The 18,980-nt window shown below is 47.2% G+C and overlaps 1 protein-coding gene across 1 annotated transcript in view; it reads right to left on the reverse strand.

The window, feature by feature from the left end:
* Window positions 1-18,980, reverse strand: part of TUFM (Tu translation elongation factor, mitochondrial) — a 136,301-nt gene that overhangs the window by 22,680 nt on the left and 94,641 nt on the right. The window contains exons 5-7 of the mRNA XM_086932375.1: window positions 11,715-11,819; window positions 11,228-11,392; window positions 10,582-10,714 (exon numbers count right to left, since the gene is read on the reverse strand). Of these exons, the coding sequence (XP_086788501.1) occupies window positions 10,582-10,714; window positions 11,228-11,392; window positions 11,715-11,819 (403 nt within the window). The remainder of the gene's footprint in view (window positions 1-10,581; window positions 10,715-11,227; window positions 11,393-11,714; window positions 11,820-18,980) is intronic.

Consider the following 18,980-nt stretch of genomic DNA (forward strand, 5'->3'; position numbering starts at 1 on the left):
TCCAGCTCTCTGTGAAGGTAGCTGATGTGAAGAAGCTGTTTATGACGTTCCGTAGGTGGGGTGCGATGATGGTGTCGGCCTCGTTTAATATGTGATGGGGGCATGGGTCGGAGGGGGAGCCGGAGTGGATGGTGTTCATGACGTGGATGGTGTCTTCGCTGCTGACGGGGGTCCAGGAGTTGATGGTAGTGGGGGTCCGAAGCTGTAGTGTATGTCTGCAATCTTGCGGTGGAAGAACGTGGCGAGGGAGTTGCAGAGGTCTTGCGAAGGGGTGATGTCGTTGTTGCAGGCGTCCGGGTTCGAGAACTCTTTGACGATGTTGAAGAGTTCCTTGCTGTTGTGGGTGTTGTTGTCTAGTTGTTCCTTGAGCCATGTCCTCTTGGTGTTCGGGATCTGCTGATGGTATTCGCGGGTGGCCGATTTGAGGGCTGTCATGTTTTCTGTAGTCCGTTCTTTGCGCCAGGTCTTTGAGGGTTCGGCAGGCTTTCTTTGCGGTTTTGAGAGTGTCCGTGAACCATGAGGGTTTTCTGGTGGTGGTCTTGCTGTGGGTGTTCTTGAGTGGGGCGAGGTCGTCGGCGCAGTTGGTGATCCAATGTGCAAGGTTGAGCGCTGCGGTGTCGGGAATGTTGGTGTCAGCAGGTGGGTTCTGGCTCAGTGATGTGGTAAGCTGGTCCATGGTGATTTTGCTCCAGCATCTGCGGGGGATCCGAAGCGTGTGGTGGTGAGATGTGGTCCTCTTGAATGTGAAGTGTACTCAGCTGTGGTCGGTCCAGTGTAGTCCTGTGGCATGGTTGAAGGCGATGTGGTTGTTGGCTGAGAAGATGGCGTTGAGGGTGTGGCCGGCGAGGTGAGTCCACTAGTTGCTTGAGTCCAAGGCTGGCGAGGTTGTCGAGTAGTGTAGCGGTGGCGCTGTTTTGTTTTCTAGGTGAAAGTTCAGGTCTACTAGGAGGATGTAATCTGGTGAGGTTAGGGCGTGCGGGCTGATGAGGTCGGTGATGGTTTCACTGAATTGCACGCGTGGGCCCGGGGGTCTGTAGATGAGCGTTTCTCTGATGGTAGTCTGGGGGTCGGTGTGGATCTGGAAGTGTAGGTGTTCGGCAGTGGGGATGGTGTCTTTGGTGTTGGTCGTGATGCTGATGGTGTTCCTGTAGATGATGGCGATCTCTCCTCCTGATTTGTTGATGCGGTCCCTCCGGGTGATTTTGTAGCCGTCTGGGATGGCTATGGCGATGTCGGGGGCCGATGAGGCGTTCATTGAGGTTTCCGTGAGGAAGGCGACGTCCGGTGCTGTTGAGTCGAGGAGGTCCCAGAGGTCGATGGCGTGCTTGTGTACGGAACGGGTGTTGAGGAGGATGCACTTGAGGTAGTCGTTGCTGCCTGGTTTGTCGGGCGTGGAGTGGTTTTGGAGGCAGATGAATTTGCAGGCTCGACAGGTGAAGGGTCCGTGGGTGCGCTTGGGGGTGGCTTGATAGCAGGCGGGCGGTCGTCCGGTGTTGAGTGCGCTGAGGGTGGCGGGGTCGTATATCAGTCAGCTGGTCTGGGTCCGCCGAGGTCCAGGGGTTCTGGCGCTGGGCGCGGTCCAGGCGTGGATGGTCTTGCCTTTGGCGCGCCTTCGGCGCACAATCGGCACGCCCTGCTGCGCGTGGCCGCTGCGCGTTCGCGTGGTCCCCGCCATAAAGGTGAAGTGGAAGGGAGGAGCAGCTGGGAGGCGGGAGCGGGGCGGCGAATGGGAAAGGGGAGCGGGTACAGAAGAAAAAAGGGGCAGGCCGCAGGGGAGTAGCGGCGGGGAGCGCTTGGGGGGGGGGGGGGGGGGTCACACGGCGGGAAACGGTCCCGAGAAGGGCGGCAAGGGAGCAAGCACAATAACAATAATACAGTGACAATCACAGGCACAGAATACAAGCGGGAGGAGCACAAGGTGGGAAAACGGTCCCGAGAAGGGCGGTGAGGGAGCAAAGCACAATCAAAATATCACAGTGACAATCACAGGCACACAATACAATAATCAGAGGATACTCAGCTAGAGGAGCAGCGGCGAACTCGCGGCAGCAGCGGTGAGGACTTGGGCACACTCAAGGGGAGCCGTGCAGTGCGTGGAGCGACTGGCCCAGAGTAGGGTCATTGTTTCGCCTCCTGACTGTCGGCTTCCGCGTTAGGCATCAGCACGCAGTTCCACGAGCGCGAAGAAACAAACGCAATCGTATGGCTAAAAGACTACGAGCAGACCCGACCTGAGCCGATTATTGCCATTAAGAGGCTTGAAGGATCAAATCATCCGTATGCCCCTTCGCATCGCAGTCCAAGATACCAAAACCACTGCGAGTTGCAGAGTGCCATTTCTTTCCCATCAAATTAAAAATAGATGCCCTGGGAAGATCTAAAGAAAAAAATCGTCCAGTCCACGTCCTGAGGAGAACCCTCAAACAAAGTCCGGGTTCGAAACGCGTTAACCCTGTGCTGGAACAGGACTTAGGAAGGGTGTTACAGGAGGATAATTTAGGACACAGTTGCCCTGCCAATAGACCCTTGTAATCAATTAAAATAGTTCCAGCATAGTCAAACAAGCAGGCCTATATAAAAGAGTAAAACATCAGTTTGTTTGTTTCCATGTTATTAGGACTGGTGCCCCATGAACTTAATGACTAGAGGCATCCCTTCATTCCCTTTGTTATATATGGTGTTTATATGAATGTTTTTCATTTATATTGTTTGTAAAAAAAGTATATTTGTACTATGGTGTTACATGTGAATGTCACTATTTGTGCATTTTTTAGGTCTGGATATATTTAAATGTTTTTTGAAAAAATAATGAAATAAGTAAAAAAGTACTAAATGAAAAGTTTGCCCACTTAGGATTATTGGCTACGTGTGGTGAGAATATAATGTACTAATCCATCTGACTTATCATAACAGCATTAGAGCATGGGAAATGTGTAGTGATTTATTGTTGTTATAAAGTTATGCATTGCTAACATTTCTAAGTTTAATTTATAATTTTATACATTTTAATACTAATTAAAAATATTTTTTACAGCTATATGGCACCATCTATTGTAGTAATGTGGCTTACAAATTAGTTCTTCCAGTGTTGTTGCATTAGATTACATTGTTATGGTGTTCTGAACTACAATTAAAAAAAATACACCTACTTACACAGTCAGACACCCACATACAGTCCCATACAGGCCACTATATCCACTCACACCCCTATACAGACACTCACTTCTCTCACTTCACAGTCACTCAGAGACCCATTTGCACACCTATACAGACACTCGCATAGCTTGTCACACATCCACATACTCACACCCACTAACACACCCATACAGGCACTCACACAAACTCACACACCTACACATCCACTCAGACACCCACTCTCACACCCATGCAGCCACTCACAGACCCACACAGCCACACAGCCACTCACCCATACACATCCACACTAACACACCCATACAGTCACTTACACAGCTACTGACACACCGCCACTCGACACCCACTCACACAACCATACAGCCACTCGCAACCAGACACAAACACCCACACATACTTGCATCCCCACTGACACACACCCATACAGTCCCTCACACACTTACTCACTCATGCACCCATACAAACAAGCACTCATTCAAACACACATAACTATTACACACCCACTCACAGACCCAAATAGCTGCTCACACACCCAGAGAACCACTTACACAAGCACTGACACACCCATACAGCCAGTCACACATCCACTGAGACACCCAAACGCTCATTTACACATTAATTGGCATTTTAGTATTCTAGATGACATTGCAATACTTTTGCTAGTGTCTTCCTCAATATGTATAGGTTTATTCACTTTGGTGAATATTAAGGTAGTCAGATGTACTACTATATGACATGAGTTATGAGGGGTATGATACATGTATACATAGAAAAATTCACGAACACTTAAACAATTGTACAAAAACATAAAACATGCAGATAGCTCTTTCTTTGACCAGATGAAGAGGTTCTAGAAAGAACTATTCTTTTGTGTCTGATGATTTTCTAAAAAAGGTGGCATACTTCTTTGGGCTTTTTTCATACGGATCAAGGGTAAAAGGAGTAAGGGTAGGCAGCTTGGAAGAAGCAACTGGCTTCACTCTAAGATTAATGGAAGGAGGAACTGTGATGTGAAAAAAACGAACAGTTGTGGTTGTTCGAAGCATCCATGAACTCGGCATCAGATGACTTTCAGTCTCACCGGCAGATGGCATTTGCCACAATGAGAAACCATGTCTGGTAGTTTGTGTGAGGCAGCGGGGATGGTAATTGCAGGAAAGTAGGATCTGCTTTCATGGTTACCCCCACTTTTTGCTGGAGTTATTCTGTTTTCTGACTAGTCTGACTGGGATCCTGCTAATCAGGACCACAGTCGCTGTGCTTCTTCCCTAAATTTGACAATGGTGAGTACTTTGGTACCTTCCCAATTAGCTACTGGTGTAGCCATGTAAGTCCCTAGTATGTGGTACTAAGGTACCCAGGGAATAGTTACACCAGGGGTCTCCCATGGGCTGCACCATCTATTGTGCCACCCTTGAGAGACCACGCAAACTGTGACTACAGGCCTGCCATTGCAGCCTGTGTAATAGTTGATGCTAGCACCACTTACAACAGATATACGTTTCCTAATACCTGAGGTCACTACACTTAAAAGCTACAAGTTACCCCTATGGCAGGCTCTTCAGTCCTGAAGGCAGGGTGCTTGGTTACAAGTGTGAGGGTGCCCCTACATGAGCAGAGCCCCTCTTCAAACCCCAGAGTCGATTCTCCAGGCTTTGTAAGAGTGGTCAGCCAATACATATAGTGGACATCAAGTCAAATACGAGATGTCTAACTGTGTTGGCTGCCCCAAAACTGGTCATGATTGGTATCCCACATGTTGGAATACTGATTCCAGTGTTGGATGTCAGATGCCCCTTGCACATGAAATTACCCTTGCAGGACATATTAGGCAAATCAAGACTTGGGACAGGTTTGTCCCTCATTTTCACTGGCCCCATATGTCTGAAGACATTTAGGAGTTTTGTCGCTCTTGAGCCACTTGCCAAGCCAGCGGCAAGTCAGGTGGCACTACAAAGGCCCCCTTAATTCCACTTCCAGTGATTGGGGTTCCCTTTGAGAGGGTAGGGATAGGCATGGTTGGCCCCTTAAATCCTCCAACAGCATCTGGACACACTTACATCCTGGTGGTAGAGCATGCCACTAGGTATCCAGACGCTATTTCACTTAGGACCACTACAGCTCCTGTAGTAGCTAGAGCCCTTCTGGGACTCTCTTCCAGAGAGGGGTTTCCTAAGGAGGTTTTGTCAGACAGGGGTGCAAACTTCATGTCTAGCTACAGAACTGCAATGTGGAAAGAGTGTGGTGTAAGAAGTTTATCATGCCCTAACATCCACAGTGCAATGGACTTGTAGAAAGTTTCAACAAGACCCTCAAGGATTTGATCATGGAACTCCCAGAAAAGCTGAAGCAAAAATGGAATGTCTTACTACCCTGTTTTTTCTTTGCCTACATAGAGGTCCCTTAGCAGGGGAGTGCTACAGCCCATTTGAAGTTCTGTTTGTATATCCAGTTAGGGGTCCATTGTGTCTGATTAAGGCAGGCTGGCACCAGCCTCTCATACCTCCTAAACAGGATATAGTGGACGTATGTCCTTGGCCTGTGTTCACATATGGCTGAGTACATGAAGAAGGCCAGCAAAACCCTTGAGGCCAGCGAGATGCTTCAGAAAGCTTGACATGACCAAAAGACTGTACTGATTGTTTACCAGCCAGGACAGAAAGTGTAGGTGTTAGAGCCTGTGGCCCCAGCAGCTCTCCAAGACAAGTGGGTGAGGTCACCTACTTGGTGGACCTAGGCACTCCCGGAAGACCTTATTCATGTGAACAGCCTATAACCTTTTGCTGACAGAGCGGACATGAGCTTGCTCATGGCAACTGATGAGGGACAGGAGGAAGAGAGTGATCCTCTAACTGATCTCCTATCTCAAGACCCTGTTGAAGGGTCTGTTGATGGAATAGCCTTGGCGGGCAGCCTCACTGACCAGCAGCAAGCTGATTGTAGGCAAGCCCTCAATCAGTTTCCACACTGGTTTTCTGTGACACCCAGTCAAGCCATATGGTTTACTCATGGAGAGGACGCAGGTGACAGTCTGCCTGTAAAGAGAAAAATATACAGACACCCTGACCATGTCAGAGACTGCATCAGGACTGAGGTCCAGATGCTGGATTTTGGGGTCATTGAACCTTCGGATATCCATTGAGCTAGTCCAGTATTCCTTGTGCCAATATGGTATGGTACAGTGCTATGGAAGGAGTATTGAGGCATTTGATGAAGAGCGCATGGGCGTCTAAAGGTGAGCCTGGGAGTCTGATGGTGTTCATAAGGCCATTTGATGATGTGATAAAAACCAGGTCTCATCGTCAGGGGCTGAAGGAGAAGTAAATAAAGAGCAAGCAGATTGCACACAGGGAGAGATCTGTCCCAGCTACCTGTCTGTGGCCCTCTTAGTTCCTGGCCCTCTCCCTTTCTCACTATCTGTTCCTTTCATTGTCAGTCATCCTGTCTCTAAATATAACCCTCTAGTCCTACACTCCCCATCAGTCTCTAAAAATGAAGCTAAGTTCCAATGACTGCGATTTGCAAGCATTGTGGGTCATTTGTACACAATCAAAAAGCATTTTGAGACCAAATACATTTTGAATTTACATTTAGGTCTGACTTCAGACAGGTTTAGCTGTCTTCAAAACTGATAAAAAAACAATGAAAATACAAACATACAGGGGCTTTCTTTCAGTTTGCCCTCACCGTCCACTGGTCTGTTCAAGTTTCATTCACATCTTGCTTTCTCATACCACAGCAAACAGCTTAAGGCAGGGGTTAGGCAACTTTAGCCAGTGACTCGCTCATTGAGCGACTGCAATTCTGCTTCTGCACATGTGTACATTAGACTAAAAAGTAGTCCACTTTAGTGTTAGTACTGGTGGGCAGGTATGCACTTTCATTCCATGTTTATTTATTTACGATGGCTAACTTTTTACTTTATTTTTTTTTTAAACATGCATGTCATGTCACCTTTAGATTGTGGCATTTCCTTTTTTTAATTACTTTAAAATGAAAGGTTTAATGCCTATTGCATTAAAAAACACACACCTTGCATGCTTGCCAAGGCCAGGCGTATTGCTTTTGTAACTGCTTGTTTCTACAGGAATCACAGCATCAGTAATGCAAAGTGTGGTTGGTAATTCTCCTCCAGTGCTCACTTTAAAAGTAACGTCCTTGCAATTATGAAACGTATATCCATATTTAGACTGCTTTCACATTGCTGGCAATTTTGTTGGTACCTCAAAAATAGCTGTACAACAATTCACCAAAAAGAGAAAATGAACCAAAAGGCTGCTATTCCGTGAATATCGGATGCAGTTTTGTACAGTAATTTCGTAGTTCTGCGCAGTTTGCTGAAGGGTAACCCCAGTCAAATTCAAAATTCAAAAGACTGGAAACCTAAAAACATTTGAAACGTTGACCAATCTGTGCACGCTCCTGGCTTGGCAGTTAAACACTTTACTCCAAGTTTGGTTCAAATAGTTCAAGGGAAACAAAGTTATTAATGAAGAAAAACAGTGATTCTATATGGAGTGAGTTGTCAAAGGCCAAGTAATTTGTGAATATCACCAGACAGGGAGCAATTTAGTACCATAGAAAACACACTGCACATCTAGGTCTATAACACAGATTTAAATATACTCGAGTGCTTTTATTTAGTAAAATGAAGTGATGTCAAAACATTTCACAGGGACTCAGAAAATATGGGTTTTCCTAACAATCTATTCATTAGAGGTAAACACAACATACATATTTTAATTCCAACTAGTACCCTTTATTAACTGCACCATGAAGATATTAGCTTTCAGAATCTCTCTTCTGCAACAGAAATGCTTTTTAACAATGAAAACGGGGTAATTTTTCTAAATTCTACAGTTTTTAAAAATTCTATTTATTGAATGTATTCATAGTACAATTGACATAGCAGCCATTGAAAATCATAAAGGTTCCCATTACAATGTACTGATCTCATGACAAAGTAATTCTGAGCATCCATATTATTACAAAAGTTGATACTGAAAATTCCTCCAATAATAAAAGAAAGAATTACTATAAAACAAATGAAGAAAAAAAACAACAAATAGCATCGGCATGTAAATATAACTGATGTGTTTGGTGCAATTCCCCCAATACTGGGTAAGTTGATCCTGGCAGTAAACCACATCTGACAGCCAGTCTGTTACACATGGCAAAGCACAGCGACCCCATCTCATTGCCACTCTATGCTTAGCCAACAGCAGAAGAGCAGTAAGCCCACGCCTGTCTGGTGGTACTTCTTGCATGAATCCTAATAACGCCACCCGGGGTGAGCGCTCAAGAATACTATTGACTCTAGTAAAAATCTCCTCCCAGTACACAGAGATACCCGGGCACGACCAGGCCAGATGTAAGAAGTCCACGACTAGGGCATGGCATCTGTTGCAACTGGAATTTGCACTAAGTCCCATTCTGATCATTTGCACAGGGGTGTAATATAGTCTGTGAATGAATTTAAAATGGATGAGGCGAAGGTGGTAATTGGGGAACAGAGCATGTACCTGCGTGCAGCAGTAATACCATTGGGCACCAGTCAATGGTGGTGTAATGTCGTCAGCCCAGGCTGTCCTAATGCTTGGGGTGCATATAGATGCATATATTTACATGCTGGTATATAGCTTCATCACTAGCCCACGCGGTGAGGGGGCGATAAGAAATCATTATAGAACCTGAAATGTCGGCAGGGCATAGGGAAACTAAGTATGTAATAAGCAAATAGAAGTGTGGCTTTATCGGCGTGCAGAGCGCCTTGTGGTGCTATGAAAGTATTGATAGGTAATAAAGGACCAGATCTGGGGTTCCACCATGTTTGAAGGGCAGTGCAGTATCTCCCAGGCAATGCACGGTTGAGAACCCCATCCAGGCCAGCAAAACAAGACGAGACTGATGCTGGCGGTGAAAATGGAGAGGCAGGGGGAGAAGCAAATTTATAAACAGGTAAAGAAACTTAGGCAGGATAATCATTTTTGCTATGGCCAGATATCCAGTCAAAGATAACAGGAGATGCTTCCTTTCAGGATAAGGAGGAGGAGGGAGATGTGTGTGTGCGTGTGTGTGTGTGTGTGTGTGTGTGTATGTATGTATATATCTCGAACACAAGACTACCCACAATTTGGAAATAATCATCTGGCCCTCCAGGTAAGATTCTTAGACACCCTTGTGCTTTTATTATAACGATAGATATATAGCCCAGTCAGAGTGCAAACTAAAGGGAAGAAGGCTTGGGGGGGTAAGAGTGAAACCGCCCTCAAAAAAAGGAAAGGTCGTGGTACAACTAAACAAAATCCTCAGCCAGCTGTTTCTGGATCAAGTGGGGCTTTTGTTTTTGGAAACCCGGGTGTTAACTCCCCTGACCACAACTTCGCTGTTCGCCCAAATTTCCAGTTTACTCAGGGTGACCTTTGCTCTATATTAAGAGATCAATGGCTGCTTTTATTGATCCCATCATGAAAAGACTAGATTTAGTCGATGCAAGGCTTAATAAGATAGAAGAATCCTTGGCTTGTGCCATTCAAGGGAATCCTACGCAGTCGACTAATCAGCCTAATGGGGGGGTCCAATGTAATATCACAGGGGTACACACAAGGAACAACGGGGAAATACGGCGACTGCCCAAACGATTGCAGACCAGCCACATACTGTATTGAGCGAAGTTTGCCCCCCCACTACTAATGGTAGTAATGTTAGCCCTGCTCCACTGCTACAATCTCGAGTCCTGGGATCTGTCACATGAGTGAGACTACTCCGTGTTTGTGACTCCAATCAAGGTTGTAAGATGGAGACTACATGTATGTTTGTTTTCGTTGATCGTGAGCCTGTTCCAAAACTAGTTGTCTGGAATAATAAAAATGATTATTGTAGTCTTAAGTTGGGACTCCTTTTCCAGGGTGATGAGCTCCAGGCACTTTGACACAAACTGTTCAAATATCAACATAACACAACAGTGACACAAATGTTTGGTGTGTGCATATAGTATTTACCTCAGGCTACCAAGCAGAAGCTCTGCCATGGACATCATGCAACAATCAAATGCTTGTCTTGGAGAACAAGCAGCATCTAATTGGGTAGGCACCCACAAAGGAGAAGCTCACAACTATTATGTCAAATAGTCTTGACTCTATCCCCTACTTTAGGTGTTAAAACAGTCTCAGTGCAAAAAGTGCCCTCTCTTTAGAACATACCATAGTCGATGGTGGAAACCGCTTTGGTCTCCTGCTAGGTACACAAAAGGTGATGTTCCTACTGGAACATGGCTGAGGCTGATTTGCATAAAAATGGGTCTAGTGGCATGGTGAGCAAAATAATGATGGACTGAGATATGGTCTGAGTAATTACCTGTGGCCGAGATTAATTTCAAGCATTCCACCCATCTCTATTTGGTTAGCCATGGTAGGCACTTAATCTCACCTGGAATGGAGTAAACTCCCTCTATTGGTAGGAGGAAGGGTTTATCAAGGTCTCGAGCTGGAAGTGGAATGTACTTATCGACAGCATCCAAAAGGTGCATGACGGAGTTCAAGCCAATCTCTGGATTTCGATGCTGATTAGAAAAAGGTGTAGTTTTAGAGCTACTCAATACACTTATCGTACACAAATGTTAGTCACTGCTACTCTCATACAAGAAACCACCCAAACATTAAACCGTCCACCAGTGAGGCCTTCTCCAGCCCAACTAAACCCAACACCCACTACAGTGAAACACCCCTACAGCTAAGAGTAAGTGCTCTGATATTCATGGAAAAGTATCACCAGTCCTATATTCCCAGAACCACACACATACACCAGCATAATCTGCCCAAAAGCAGATCCCACATCAAAACCCATTCATTTCCATACCCCAAAGCCTGCCAAACAAATACTGCACCAACAGCTTGCCCATTGAAAAATAAACTTTATTTGCACCCCTCCACCCAAAAAGGAGAGGACATGTTCATTTAATAAAAAGGCTTCCAAAGAATTGTCATGTCAACCTAAACCCCCTTAGTCTGAGCCACTCAAACCTTTGAAGACTAGCTAGGCCTCAATCTTAAGATTAAATTTCCTTGGACCTTACCTCTAGCGCACACAGGGCAGAGCCCACAATAACCGGCGTTTTCTCTCCATCGTATCCAAATTCAGTCAGAAGCTCTCGGATCTCTAATTCCACCAGGTCTAACATTTCCTTGTCATCCACGGCGTCCGCTTTATTGATATACACCACAATGTGTTCCACTCCAATCTGAGAGAGAGCGCAAAGGTCAGCACAAGGCAAGTCAGATGGTTTCCTGTGACAATCAAAGGGTGAGGTAGGGCACATACCCCAATAAAGGATTGTCTCTCTGACAGCAGCAAATGACCCCAGAACCATGGCATTATTTTCCAAATGACTGCCAAAAACATTTCTGCGAATTATTAGGCTCACCTTCTGCTAGCCATATGGTATTCTTTAGTTGGTGTCAGCACTGGTGATGAAGACACCAAAAAACGAATTCAATACCTTGTTAGTGGTATTAGTGAGCACTGTGGCACTCAACCCCACATCAGAGAATGTTAAAACTCACCTGTTTTGCTAGCAGTAAGTGCTCCCTTGTCTGCGGCATCTGACCATCAGTTGCTGCTACCACTAATATGCAGCCGTCCATCTGGGAGGTGCCAGTGATCATGTTCTGAAAGGAAAAATAAGCACCAGATAAATCAACACAGACTTAACTCAACCAAGATGCACCCCAAATCCTCCACACCCACCCAGTACCTCAATCAGGAATTCTGAGGCACTCCGCATGAAGCCTGAGGTACCATCCACAATATAAATTCGGAGAAAACATTTTAGTACTCCAGTATGCAAACTTCTACAAAGTTGCAAGCTTGTTAGAAAATTCCTGTACGAGGCTGAGATTCCAAACACTCCAGATACTTCACCAACTCATCTACTCTATGCTCCTCCTGTTTGCTTTGGCCTAAATAAGATGCAACTCTAAAATCTCACTTAGGGCACTCCTTTTCTACTAATTATTTGGCAGACACTTTGTATCCACTGTGCATTTAAATGTTATTGCTTAAGGCACTACTTTATAGTTTGTGACTTAAAATATTGAAGTATATTTGCATGTTTTATCAAAGCAATATGCTTCATCATTTAGCTGTTTTTGTAATTAAGTTTCTTTAATTCCAAAATGCTTTATCATTTACTATAAAACCAATGACTTTTCAGTCAGTCAGTTAAATCTCCAATGTAATATGATTACAATTATAATTTTGCGTTGTGCTTACATCCCTAACTGCTTATTCAAAGTTACATTTCCATTGTGTCACTTAAAATGATGCTGGTGGACGTTAAAGAGCTGTTTTAAAGATTGCTGTGACTTAAGGAGGCTCCCATGGCTGGAGCTGAATATATATAATAACCCCAGCAGGCTAAACTACAGAAAGAAATGGCCAAAGATACTAACATAGTTAAAGTGCATAATTAGGATTCAGAGGAACGCTCGCGGAGGAGCAATTTGCGTATTCTGGGCTTTCCTGAAATGACAAACGGGGAGGATGGAAAACTATATTGTAGAAATGCTGGCCTCTCTGCTGAGACGTGAACAACTATTCCAGATGTATATGGTCAAAGGAGCTCAGATTGCTAGGAACGAGGCCTGCTCCTAGAACCCTGCCACATCCAGTTAAAGCCTAACTGCTGTCTTACTGTGATTGAGATACCGTACACTGGTTGGCTAGAGAAAAAGGAGACGTGAAACACTCTGGATTCTAGTCTCATTCTACCCAGACTTCAAAACAGCAATGCAGGAAGCAAGGTAAAAATTCCTAGAGGTAAAAAAATATAAACTACTGGATGATGATAATGTTAAATAATCCATGCTATACTCATGTGATTCAACTGGGTTGGAAAGGCGCACTTCTTCAATTAACCTCAAGCAGTAGCAGAATTCTTGAACAAAATGATGCCAAACAAGAGCCAAAAAAGTAGAACCCAAGAGCCACCCACAAGCCAGGCACTGAGTGATGCAGAAAGAGAGCAACGAGAACTGACATCAACTGAGTTTAGATTCAACTGTTTGCCCACTATTAACCGAAGTATGCTCGGACAAAAAAGTCCCCCATGCCCAAGGGGGTAATGTCGCTGAGCTGCTACATGAACAATGGGAAGGACCATAATGGAGTGCATACAAGTGAGCGTGAAATATTAAGAATAGTGTTCCTGCCAGCATGCACTCAATTGTTTAAAACACTCCAACTCACCTAGCCTGGAACATAGAGTAGGAGAACGACTATACAGGAGACTACCCCGTTGCCCGAGACACTGAGCTGACGGATGTACCAAACTCCTCATGACCTTTTAGACAGTCTGTATTCACTATATTAGACACACTCTGGCTGCCTCACACCAGCTGCGGCCATTTATGATGTTGTCTACGACATTGGGTTTGTGAGTTATGTGAATTTTCTTTGAATAACTTGTCGGGAAGAGGGTGGGTAGTAGACGCCATGTAAAATGTGGGTTCAGTGTGGGTGGGGTGAGGAAAGGACAGCGAATGCATAGTCTAAACATATAGTAATACAATGGGCAGGTATTGTCATAATAATCTGAGGCACATGGATAGCTCATTCATGAGCTCAAGTTTAACTTAGTGCAATATACAGACAGCTGACAGGAAGACACGAGTTCTTGACATGGAAAGTCTGGGGCCTTCTTAACCCCCCTCCCCCAAACTGGATATATACTGGTGTATGCCACACACATCACCGAAGATCTACCGTGTTTACAGAAAACACACTTGGTCAGAGAACGGGAGCTGATCGTTGCAAGTCTGTTGCAAGGTGCCCCTTTTTTTTGCATGGTTGCCCCTCCCCCAACGTTTGCCTGATGTTGATGCTCTTTTACTAAGTGTGCCCTATGTTCCTGCTAAGCAGGGTCTGTGTTATTTCCCTAAAACTGTACCTTTGCATCCCCAATTGACACCTCTCTGGCCATATTTGATTCTCTTGTAAAAAAAGGTAACAGGGAAGGCCTCAAATGACTGCAGCACATATTGTGCCACCCTTAGAGGCCCTGTACACATACGCACATTTTTTTTTGCAGGCTGCGTGTTTTGGTGTAGAGAAAAGTGAAGAGTCAACATGGCACATATACCTGTGTGAACAAAGCAAACACAAGGAGATGATGGACGGAGTGCTGAACATTGCAAACACTTACCTCCCAGTCACAGATTTGGGTTGAATCCATCATCTTTCTTTAGCTCACTTTGCCACCCCAGTTCAGACACAGCTATTTGCAAATCAGTCTTGACCCTGTGCCTCATGGGAACAGTCCAGACTGAACTGCTAAGCCATGTCTTCCCTGGACCGCAAACAAGCATCCTGGGACCGGCTTCGGGGTAACAGCCCACATCAGCCAGGCTAGCTTGAATCCAGGGGCAAAAATAGCAAGGGACCCAAGTCTGGGCATACCCTGCCAACTTAGGGTGAACAAAGCAAACACAAGGAGATGATGGACATAGTGCTGAACACTGCAAATACTCAGCCCAGGAGCAGATCTGGGTTGAATCCATCATCTATCTGCAAATCAGTCATGATGACCCTGTGCCTCATGGGAACAGTCCAGACCGAACGGTCAAGCCATGTCTGTACTGGGGTGAATGTATAACGTTCTGCATTCTGTCCATCAATTGTTGTGTTTGCATTTGTCACCTTAGTGGGATGGGTATGCCCAGACGTGGGTCCCGTGCTCTCCATGTCACTGGTGTCAAGCTATCCAGGATGATGAAGGCTGAAAGACCGAAACCGGTCCTAGGAGGCTTGTTTCCCGTCCAGGGAGGATCTGGCCTAGCAGTTCGTGCTAGACTGTTCCCATTGGGCGCAGGGTCAAGACTGATTTGCATATGGCTAGGTCCAAACAGGAATGGCATGGTGAGCAAAAACAACTATGGATTTAGGCCCGGATCTCTGTACTGGGGTGAATGTATGACATTGTTCTGCATTCAGTCCATCAATTGTTTTTGCATTTGTCACCCAGAGTGGGACGGGTATGCCCAGACCTGGGTCCTGGCTCTCCATGCTACTGGAGTCAAGCTATCCTGGCTGATGAGGGCTGACAGCCCAAAACCGGTCCTAGGATGCTTGTTTCCAGTCCAGGGAGGACCTGGCCTGGCAGCTTGGGCTGGACTGTTCCCATTGGGCGCAGGGTTAAGACTGGTATGCATGAGGGAGGAGCCTGGCCAGCAACCATGATGGCCGCCTGACTCCTCGGCTCCGCTCGCCTCCAAACTGCTTTCCCGGTTTCCACGATATCCTGCACGCACTCCTTGGAATCTATGGCGCTGGCGGAACCGGGAGGGGAGCCTGATCCTGCCGCTGCGTTTTGAAGCCTGTTCCCGGCAGTGGAAGCGCCGCGACGCCCTCACCTCCTCCGGACTCGGCGAGGCTGGCTCGGGGTCTTTGTTCTCAGTGTGAGCCCGGCCCCGTTAGCACTGACGATCGCCTGGGACTGCTGGACGGGGCTGGTTGCCGTGTCACCGAAGCAGCTCCTCGATCCTGGAGCCCTGCCTGCCGCTCCCTCTGACCTGCGCGCCGCAGCTCCAGAAGCAACACTGTTGCAATCCCTCGAACCTGAATCGGCTCCGCCGCTACTTTGTATCACTGCAGGGCAGGGACGGGCGCCATCTTCTCGCCTGCCTTTGTCCTCCGAAGGTGACCGCCCGGGACTGGGTTTGGGAAAGCATTGTTGCGCGGGGATAAGAGACTGTTGCCCCTGCGCCCCCCGCCCGGGCTCGCTTCATTATGGACCAGCTGGAGTTATTGGGGAATGCTGGCATGGAAGGCTATCGATCGGCGGAGCGACACTGTGCATATCTGCTCCAACTGGAGGACAATGCTGCGCCCTCTCTCCCCTCGGAGCCATTGCGATTATGTGATATCCTGAGTGCCCTGTCTGCCTTGAGGGCTGACCTGCGTACCGTCGCTGGGGAGTTGGGGGGTCGGATGGACGCGATACTGTCCGCGGCCCCCCTATCTGTTCGTGGCGGTCCACAGCATCTGGCCGCTACGCCACATCCGGTGATTCATCCTCGTGGCCCCTTTGCCCCGGTCCCCGCTGAAGTGGAGACGGCGTGGGACTCCAATCCTGCAGGTGAACTGGCGGGAACACCCCTGGGTAGAACCGGAATGTCTGGGACTGTTTTACGGCTGGAGAGACGGCATCGGGCGCCATTTTTTGAAGCTCCCTCGATGGCGGCTAGCGGAATGCACTTCCCCTTCTTGGAGCGGTGGTTAACGTTGGGACTGGCTGCATCACCTTGCGACGCTTCCTGCATCATTAACGTTTTCTCGGCGACGGACTGGATGAACGTTTGTGACCATTTTCCTATCCTGACGAGGTCCCCTCATCCCCTTATTTCATCTGCGTTGTTTTCGATCCAGTTGGACTGCGTCGCTGCATCTTACCGTAAGGGGCAAGGTTGAAGGTGTCCCCCTTCCCTTCGGAACTGTCTTCCCTGTACTGCTGGGACACTGATGGACTGCCAGTGGATTTCAAATGTTAGTACTGTGTTGGTGGTGGGGTCGGGGTAAGGGTGGCCGGAATAGTGTACTTTGGCGGTTTTGGGCATGTTCTTATGGCCCTCCCCCGGTCTTATGTGATTTATACTCCTTCCTTTTTCCTTCCTAACGGAACTATTTTTCTAGGTGAACTGTACTCTTTCTTCTTTCTTCCCTTTTTGTTTTTCTCTCCTTCTTAATTTCCTCTTCTTTCGCTATATTTCGGGTTATGGGGAGACAAACACTCTGCTAGGGGGGGGGGTAGGCCGTAGCCTCTGCATGTGTGTAGGGTGGGGGGGTAAATTTCAGTTCGTGTTTCTTTCTATGGTGCCTTTTTTGTTATTATATGTTTTCTTCTTTTTCTCTTGTCCCGTGTTAGGCATATTGGGGGATGGGTGATAGCGTGGTACTAGTTGGGTTGTTGCGTCCTCTTTAGGGGTGTGCATAACTTGTGGCCATCCTCTGGTTGGAACCTGCATGTTGCGAACTGTGCTGATTGGTAAGGGTGTCTATTGTGGGTCCCTCCTGCACGGACCTAGTTTCTCTTCTCTTCATTGTATCAGTACGGAGAAGTATGACCTGCTCTTAATGGTTGCGATGGAAACTTTTAAAATTAACCTTCTTTGATTCTGGGACATGGTAATACGGTAACTACAGTGTAACCTTTTTACTGCTTGCTTCAACGATAGATATTACTGTGTCGCCGTAACGCTGCATCGGTGCTTCACTGTTTTCGTGGCCGGCCGGCAGGTTGTAGGCCCGTATTTGTTCTGATCTGATGCACAATAAAGGTTTTCAAAAAAAAAAAAAAAAAAAAAAAAAAAAGACTGGTATGCATATGGCTAGGTCCAACCTGGAATGGCATGGTGACCAAAAAAACGATGGATTTAGGGCCAGATCTCTGTACTGGGGTGAATGTATGACATTGTTCTGCATTCTGTCCATCTGTTTTTGCATTTGTCACCCCAAGTGGGACGGGTATGCCCAGACGTGGGTCTCTTGCTCACTTTGCCACTGGATTCAAGCTAGCCTGGCTGATGATGGCTGATTAGCCTGAAACCAGTCCCAGGATGCTTGTTGCCGGTCCAGGGAAGACATGGCTTGGCAGTTCGGGCTGGACCGTTCCCATGAGGCACAGGGTCAAACTGATTTGCATATGGCCATGTCTGAACTGGGGTGATGGAGTGAGCTAAAGAATGATGATGGATTAACCCCAGATCAGTTGACTGGGGGTGAGTGTTTGATTTGCTCCAACGGTCCGTCCATCATCCCCTTTGGTACCCCTCCTAATGGAGGGCGGCATAATAGGGGGTGTGCCCACTCCAAGTAAGAGACCCATTGGTCCCAACCTGTACCTACCTGAAACGCCCCTAAATTTAGTATTTAGGGGCCACCCAAACTTTACATCCTCAGACAAGCAAGAAGAAGGACCGAAGAGCTGTGCTGAAGGAAGGAGGATGAGGAGGAGGAGGAGGACACCAGCTGCCTTGGCCCCAGCCCAAATAGCCTGTCCCGACCTCGACCTGCTCCAGCTGAATCCCAGCGTGTCCTGCAGCCAGCAGCCTACAGAACCTGGAGGTCTTGCCCTGCCTTCCCTACGATATCTTCCGTGAGCATCAGACTTGCTCAAGAACCAGACTCTGGCTGAAGCCGCACCACTCTGCATCAGATGCCCATGGACAGAGTTCAAGTGGGTCAACACCATGAGGAGGTCTCCTCAGCGATCCTGACCTGGTGATCCCTGACCAACCTAAACCCTCCCAACGACGCCTGCAGCCTCTATCTGGAGGGTCTCTCCAACTGCAAATGGAGCTGCTAAGGAACCAAACGTCTAAAGAAACCCCTCTAACCGATGCCCCACAGATTTGGGTGGCCCAACACGCTGCGTCCAGGCAACACCTTGCATTCCAACTCACCTCTCTATTCGATGGTCACCTCCAGGAAGCCTCCCTGCCTGAACCTGCAGTGTTTCTTCCGACCGGAGATCTTCTATTGAAAACAGGGCACCAGATGCCCACTCAGCCGCCCCTGTGCCGGTGTGGGTGTCCCTTTGCCCCGAGCTTAACCCTAGGAGCTTTGGTCCCTTTATCCAGTGGCTTGCCCAAGAGGAGCCACCAACCGACAGCCCCCTAGGCTAACATTGGGCCTCAGCACTCAGCCGCCCTAGTGCAGCTTAGGGTGCTTTTTTGTGCATCCTTGACCCTGGGGGAACCCTTGTTCTAACCCCAGAAACTCAACCCTAAAGACCAATTGCTAATCTGTAAACCAATGATCTCATTTTACTCCAT

The sequence above is a fragment of the Lissotriton vulgaris genome, chromosome 7 (assembly GCF_964263255.1).
Source record: "Lissotriton vulgaris chromosome 7, aLisVul1.2, whole genome shotgun sequence".
Classification (NCBI taxonomy): domain Eukaryota; kingdom Metazoa; phylum Chordata; class Amphibia; order Caudata; family Salamandridae; genus Lissotriton; species Lissotriton vulgaris.